At 43.3% G+C, this 7500-nt stretch overlaps 1 protein-coding gene across 1 annotated transcript in view; it reads left to right on the top strand.

The window, feature by feature from the left end:
* Positions 1 to 7500, top strand: part of LOC307252092 (ectonucleoside triphosphate diphosphohydrolase 7-like) — a gene marked incomplete at its 3' end in the record, with an annotated part of 17808 nt that overhangs the window by 7098 nt on the left and 3210 nt on the right. Inside the window, exons 7-12 of the mRNA XM_080029660.1 lie at positions 1021 to 1080; positions 2402 to 2550; positions 3208 to 3374; positions 5613 to 5814; positions 6603 to 6722; positions 7100 to 7185. Of these exons, the coding sequence (XP_079885786.1) occupies positions 1021 to 1080; positions 2402 to 2550; positions 3208 to 3374; positions 5613 to 5814; positions 6603 to 6722; positions 7100 to 7185 (784 nt within the window). The remainder of the gene's footprint in view (positions 1 to 1020; positions 1081 to 2401; positions 2551 to 3207; positions 3375 to 5612; positions 5815 to 6602; positions 6723 to 7099; positions 7186 to 7500) is intronic.

The following is a 7500-nucleotide window of genomic DNA, read 5'->3' as shown; positions in this document are numbered from 1 at the left end:
CATAGATAGAATATGAAATGTATTTATATAGCGCTATTCACAGACAGGGTCACAAAGGGCTTTTACAATGTGCATAGAAAATAAAAGCATAGTAAAAAAATACGACTTAAGGCCTTTGCACACCGGGCGCGTTTTATTCGTGCGATTAATCCGTTAATTAACGAACGTATACAGAGTCAATACAAGCTTCCACACCAGCACCGTAGTTTCGCATCGAGAATTTGCGTTTTTTTTTTTTCGAACTGAGTTAGATTTTTCTGGGACGTCGCTTCTCAAAGTGAGTCGTGACAAAATTCACATTTCAAAACATTCGCTCTCACGTTGCGTTTATTCGCGTCGCGCCCGGTGTGCAAAGGCCTTAAGAATAAAATTAATTAAAAAACACAACAGATAAAATTAGCAGCAAATAAAAGACTGAAGTTAACCCAAAAGCTGAACTTGTGTTAAAGGCAGAGAAGAGATATATAGTATATATATAGTATAGTATATAGTATATAGTATATGAAGTGGATGTAGCATCCGGGCTTTAACTCAGTTATTCCAACTGCATCCAGTCGTCCTGGCATGTGTGCGTCGCCATCTTGTCAGAGTTTGACTCCGTCTCATTTCTTTTAACCAAAAAAGGGCATTGATGTGACGTCGGGGGGAGGGAGATACGCCCATCTAACTGATGTATACCTCCGAGGCGAAGTGAGGGCCAGCGGGCGGCTAGCTGTCACCCAAGAGGCCGCGCCCCTAATTATTCATACGTTTTATACTCCAATAGAATAAAAAAATCCACCCCCCTCAGTGTTGTTATGGAGCTATGACCTAAACATACAGACCAGAACTATTACCATTAACCTGTGTGTATTCAGTGAATTAACCGTGGCAGGAATTATCTTTAAACCGCTTTCTAACCACAGTCTATCTGTCTGTCTGTCTGTCTGTCTGTCTGTCTGTCTGTCTGTCTGTCTGTCTGTCTGTCTGTTTGTGTCTCCTCATCGCTGCCGTGGTTACCGTTGCCTCTCAACCCTGAAGGAGTGTATGCATGGATTGGTATTAACTTTGTGTTGGGACGATTTGAACACGCCGACGACGGTGAGTGTGAAAAAAAAAAAAAAAAATTCTGGATTTGACACTAATGTTGGTTTTAAAGGTGGAGTCAGTGATTCTAGAGAACGCTTGTTGTCAAAATCACGTTTTTTTTTTCAAAATCAGTGAATATCTCCTACCTGCTAACTGTCCATACTGTGTGTGTGCTAAAAAAAACAGTGTTAAAAATACAGCCTAGAGGGGCGCCCTTAGCTCAGTTGTATGCCTTTCACACCAAAATGAACCAAGAGTCAGTTCCAGGCTGGTGTTGGGGTCAGTTCAAAACTGGTTACAGCCTTATCCCAGTTATGAACCGGTTGGTTTCACATCGACCGGAGACAGCCATGGAGCCGGCAAGAGAGCAACGTCATGACGTCACTGTAAACGTGTGTGTACGTCACCCGACGCCGCTGCTCTTGTGGCTATCGCTAAAGCTACCGCTAGCTTTAAGCACAACAACAGCGGCGAATACGTCTTATTTTTACACGTGTTAGCTCTCGCTTTGCTTTCTTAACCAAACAGGACCCATACAGCGTATTCTCGCCGGTCAATTTGATCGCTACGTTCGGTAATTATGTTATGTTTACGTCTCGTAGTAGCGGTGTTTTTAAACATGGCGGGCATGAGGTTTTAGTTGGTCTGGTTGGTCAGGATAATCCCTCCCCCGGCCGCTGGCGCAAGCAGTTCACTTCAAACCCTGCTCAATCCTGGGGTATGAGTTGAACCGGTTTTTACGGCCCGGAGCAGGCTTTCTGGCGGTGTGAAACCAAAACACTGGCTCTAACTCCGAACTAGCCCAGAACTATCGCCGATTTTGCGGCGGTGTGAAAGGCCTATTGGTAAGGCCGGGCCCAGCAGCAGACCCGGGTTCGATTCCCGCCCGTGGTCGTTCTCTGCATGTCACTCCCCTCTCTGCCCCATTTCACCTCTGTCTCTCTGCACTATCAAATAAAGCATAAAAATGCCCCAAAAAAATATCTTAAAAAAAAAAAACAGCCTAGGCTCTGTAAACAGCATTATACAGAATCACTGACTCTATTCTCTATGCATTGTGACTTTTTTTTTTTAACTATGTTTTAAATGTTTTATCTAAACCGCTTTGGAGAGAGAGAGAGAGACACAGAGAGAGAGAGAGACACACACACAGAGAGAGAGAGAGAGACACAGAGAGAGAGAGAGAGACACATAGAGAGAGAGAGAGAGACACAGAGAGAGAGAGAGAGAGAGAGACACACACACACACAGAGAGAGAGACAGAGAATCTTACCTTGCCCTAGTATAAGTCCAATATATCCTAATAATGAACGTATTCCTTGCTGTGTGTCAGAGGACGCCACGGTGGAGGTGACGACGGGCTCTCAGACGCAGCAGCCAATCAGCAGACGGCGTACGGTCGGCATCATGGATATGGGCGGAGCCTCGCTGCAGATCGCCTACGAGGTCCCCACTGCCATCACCTTCACTTCACCACAACAGGTACGGCACAGCAGCTTCAGTGCATTTCAGTAAAAGAAAATTCACAATATTTTAATTGCAGTGTTTCTCTTTTCACAACACACAAACAAACACATGCACCATCACAACATACATAAAATAAATAAAAGGCAATTCTATCCTATGTTACATTTCAATAAATTTATTACATTTATTATAATTTTCAAATTTTTTTATGTGTATTTTTTTTTTACAAATTCTTTACTGAAAATAAGCTAAGGCCATTGAGTTTCATGTTGAAAAAATATATTGTTTTATAATTTTTCTTTGAGTAAAATATATAAAACGGGTCAATTTGACCACAAACACAAACATGTAACCCATGTTCAATTCAAATAAAAAAAATTTTACCTTGAGAAGTCACAATACTAGAAGTTTACTTATCTGTAAAAGTAATGGACTAATTGTTCCAGAAATATTCACGTATAATTCTTTACATTGAGCCCTTGTATTTCTTGTTTTGTTACCTATTTTAAATACAGTCTATGGTCTACACAGCTGGTCCAATCTGCTGCAATGTATTGTGTGTGTGTGTGTGTGTGTGTGTGTGTGTGTGTGTGTCTGTGTCTCGGTCTTTGTGTGTGTGTGTGTCTCTGTGTGTCTCTGTCTGTGTGTGTGTGTGTGTGTGTGTGTCTCTAGGAGGAGGCGGGGAAGAGTCTCCTGGCAGAGTTTAACCTGGGCTGTGATGTTGAACACACAGAGCACGTTTACAGAGTCTACGTCACCACGTTCCTGGGCTTCGGAGGGAACATGGCCCGACAGCGCTACGAGGACCGACTGGTTAACAACACACTCGCCAAGAACAGGTTCACGCACAGTTTATTCAGTTAGATTTATGGAAGGAGGGAGGGAGGGATGGATAGATAGATGGGTGGATGGAGGGAGGGAGGGATGGATAGATAGATGGGTGGATAGAGGGAGGGAGGGAGAGAGGGAGGGAGGGATGGATGGATGGATGGATGGATGGAGGGAGGGAGGGAGGGAGGGATGGATGGATGGATGGAGGGATGGAGGGAGGGAGGGAGGGATGGAGGGGTGGATGGATGGATGGATGGATCGAGGGAGGGATAGATGGAGGGATGGAAGGAGGAAGGGAGGGAGGGAGGGAGGGATGGAGGGATGGATGGATGGATGGATGGATGGATGGATGGATGGATGGATAGACAGATAGATAGATAGATACAGTATCTCACAAAAGTGAGTACACCCCTCACATTTCTTCAAATATTTCATTATATCTTTCCATGGGACAACACTGAATAAATGACACTTTGATACAATGTAAAGTAGTCAGTGTACAGCTTGTATAACAGTGTAAATTTACTGTCCCCTCAAAATAACTCGACACACAGCCATTAATGTCTAAACTGCTGGCAACAAAAGTGAGTACACCCCTAAGAAAAAATTTCCAAATTGGGCCCAAAGTGTAAATATTTTGTTTTGCCACCATTATTTTCCAGCACTACCTTAACCCTCTTGGGCATGTAGTTCACTAGAGCTTCACAGGTTGCAACTGGAACCCTCTTCTACCCATTCATGACGACATCAAGGAGCTGGTGGATATTAGAGTCCTTGCGCTCCTCCATCTCCCATTTTAGGATGGCCCAAAGATGCTCAATAGGGTTTAAGTCTGGAGACATGCTTGGCCAGGCCATAACCTTTACCCTCAGCTTTTTTAGCAAGCCACTGGTCATCTTGGAGGTGTGTTTGGGGTCGTTATCATGTTGCAATACCACTCTGCGGCCCAGTTTACGAAGGTTGAGTGCACATGGTCAGCGTCGTACACAGAGGTTGGCTTTGGAAAATAGACGTATGAGTGCTGCCAGCATTGCTGAAGGGCTTGAAGGGGTGGGGTGGTCAACCTGTCAGTGCTCAGACCATACGCCGCACTCTGCATCATACTGGTCTGCATGGCTGTTGTCCCAGAAGGAAGCCTATTCTAAAGATGATGCACAAGAAACCCCACAAAAAGTTTGCTGAAGACAAACAGACTACGGACATGGATTACTGCAACCATGTCCTGTGGTCTGATGAGACCAAAATACATTTATTTGGTTCAGATGGTGTTAAGAGTGTGGAGCGGCAACCAGGTGAGGAGTACAAAGACAAGTGTGTCTTGCCTAGAGTCAAGCATGGTGGTTGGAGTGTCATGGTCTGGGGCTGCATGAGTGCTGTCAGCACTGGGGATCTACAGTTCATTGAATTCTAACATGTACTGTGACATACTGAAGCAGAGCATGATCCCCTCCCTTCATAAACTGGGCCGCAGGGCAGTACTGCAACATGATAACGACCCCAAACACCCCTCCGAACGACCACTGGCTTGCTAAAGAAGCTGAGGGTAAAGGTTATGGACTGGCCAAGCATGTCTCCAGTCTTAAACCCTATTGAGCATCTTTGGGGCATCCTCAAACGAGAGATGGAGGAGCGCAAGGTCTCTAATATCCACTAGCTCCTTGATGTCGTCATGAATGGGTAGAAAAGGGTTCCAGTTGCAACCTGTGAAGCTCTAGTGAACTACATGCCCAAGAGGGTTAAGGTAGTGCTAGAAAATAATGGTGGCAAAACAAAATATTTACACTTTGGGCCCAATTTGGAAATTTTTTCTTAGGGGTGTACTCACTTTTGTTGCCAGCAGTTTAGACATTAATGGCTGTGTGTCGAGTTATTTTGAGGGGACAGTACATTTACACTGTTATACAAGCTGTACACTGACTACTTGACATTGTATCAAAGTGTCATTTATTCAGTGTTGTCGCATGGAAAGATATAATGAAATATTTGAAGAAATGTTAGGGGTGTACTCACTTTTGTGAGATACTGTAGATAGATAGATAGATAGATAGATGGATGGATGGATGGATGGAGGAAGGGAGGGAGGGAGGGAGGGATGGATGGATGGATGGATGGAAAGATAGATGGAAAGACAGACAGACAGATCTCTAGTATCTTAAATGAGGGCACAGGTCCACTGTATCCTGAACTACTTAGCCTTTTCTTTCCTGGTGCACCTAACATCTAAATAACATTGTATTTCTCTCCAGGTTTCTGACAGCACAGACAGGCCTGAGTGAAGACAAACCCTTCCTGGACCCGTGTCTGCCTAGCGGGGTGTCAGACAGCGTCGTGCGGGGCAACCAGACCTTGTTCCTTCGGGGTCAGGGGGACTGGGCTCTGTGTCAGGGGGCAGTGAGACCCTTTCTGGGGCTACACAACGGAACCATGTCACCTGGGGGAGTCTACCAGGTACACAATTTTACACAATTTATTTTATTTTATTTTATTTTATTTTATTTTATTTTATTTTATTTTATTTTATTTTATTTTATTTTATTTTATTTTATTTTATTTTATTTTATTTTATTTTATTTTATTTTATTTTATTTTTATTTTTTTATTGTATTTTATTTTATTTAACACAACACATATATATTTCATATGGAAAGAGAAAGGAGTGAGTGTGAGAGTGTGTGTGCGTGTGTGTGTGTGTGTGTGTGTGAGAGAGTGTGAGTGTGAGAGTGTGAGTGTGAGTGAGTGAGTGAGTGAGTGAGTGAGGGAGGGAGTCTACCAGGTCAACACCTAAAAAACTGCTGTCATATGATGGACCAAGAACTAGAATTTTTATTTAGTTAAATTGCATTTCTCTGTGCTGCATGATGGTGCCACAAAAGCACAGAATGTTCCTTTAGATAAATGGGTTATTATTATTATTAGCATAAAGTAAAATATATTAATAATAACAGTAAAAATAGGATAAGATAAAGTACAATTGTATCAACAGTCTTCACACATGGGGGCCCTTAGTTCAGTTGGTAGGGCGTTCTCCCCCCCGGGCCGGGCCCAGCAGCAGACCCGGGTTCGATTCCAGCCTGCGGTCGTTCTCTGCATGTCACTCCCCTCTCTGCCCCATTTCAACTCTGTCTCTACACTATCAATAAAGCATAAAACAAAATGCCTTCACACATTGTCTAAGTTTATGTAAGTTGAGACATAATAAGCGAAACAATCAAAGTTATTTGTCGTGTCTTTCTCAGGCTCCCATCAACTTCAGTAACAGTGAGTTTTACGGTTTCTCTGAGTTCTTCTACTGTACGGAGGACGTGCTGCGGCTGGGAGGGCTTTACAACAGTGAGAAGTACTCCAGATCTGCTATGGTAACCACACGCACACACGCTCGCACACACACACACACACACACACACACACACCCACACCCACACCCACACCACTGTAAAAATAAGAAATGTTTATTTTTATATTTTTGATTAAAGGTCCCACAAGGAACTTTTATATATTTCTGAAACAGTCTAATTTTTCCTCTGATGATCATAAATGTCATGTAACAGCGAACAAGACCATCAGTGCAAAGAATGCTAATTTTATATTGTTTTTCTTAATGCCTTTGTCATGGCTACGCTCACACAGGAACTACAGCTGGTGTAGTAAAAACACAACCGCAATTACCACAAACTGAGAGTTCCTCAGAGCACCTTTAATTTACAGGTTGTGTGTGTTGTGTTTTTTTCTGCAGGAATACTGCGCCACCAAGTGGTCGACACTGAAACAGCGACTGGACAACAAGCTTTTCTCTCAGCAGGCCGACGTCAGCAGACTCAAGTAAGTTCACGTCTCTGTCTTCTATTCAAACCGTTATGTGCGAAATAATCTATGTTTGAAGCAGATCTTTCAGCATATGATCTCAGGACTATTTGAGTGAGATTGGCAGTCGAATCGGGCTCCTTGGTGGAATTGTCGACTATTCGGGGTCATTCAATGTAGTTACAGAAAGTGGGAAATGAGTTTTTAGTCACAAATGAAAAGAAATTCACATTTATCCGGCTGTAGTTTCTCCACAAGGAGGCGCTGTTGAGTCAAAGGAAAGGAAAGTTGACATGTCACACACAAGCCCTGCGTTCCAATCAATCCCTATAG

This window comes from Ammodytes marinus (genome assembly GCF_949987685.1).
Source record: "Ammodytes marinus genome assembly, chromosome: 6".
Classification (NCBI taxonomy): domain Eukaryota; kingdom Metazoa; phylum Chordata; class Actinopteri; order Uranoscopiformes; family Ammodytidae; genus Ammodytes; species Ammodytes marinus.
Note: the sequence above shows the minus strand (reverse complement) of the source record. Positions and strands in the feature narration are given on the sequence as shown.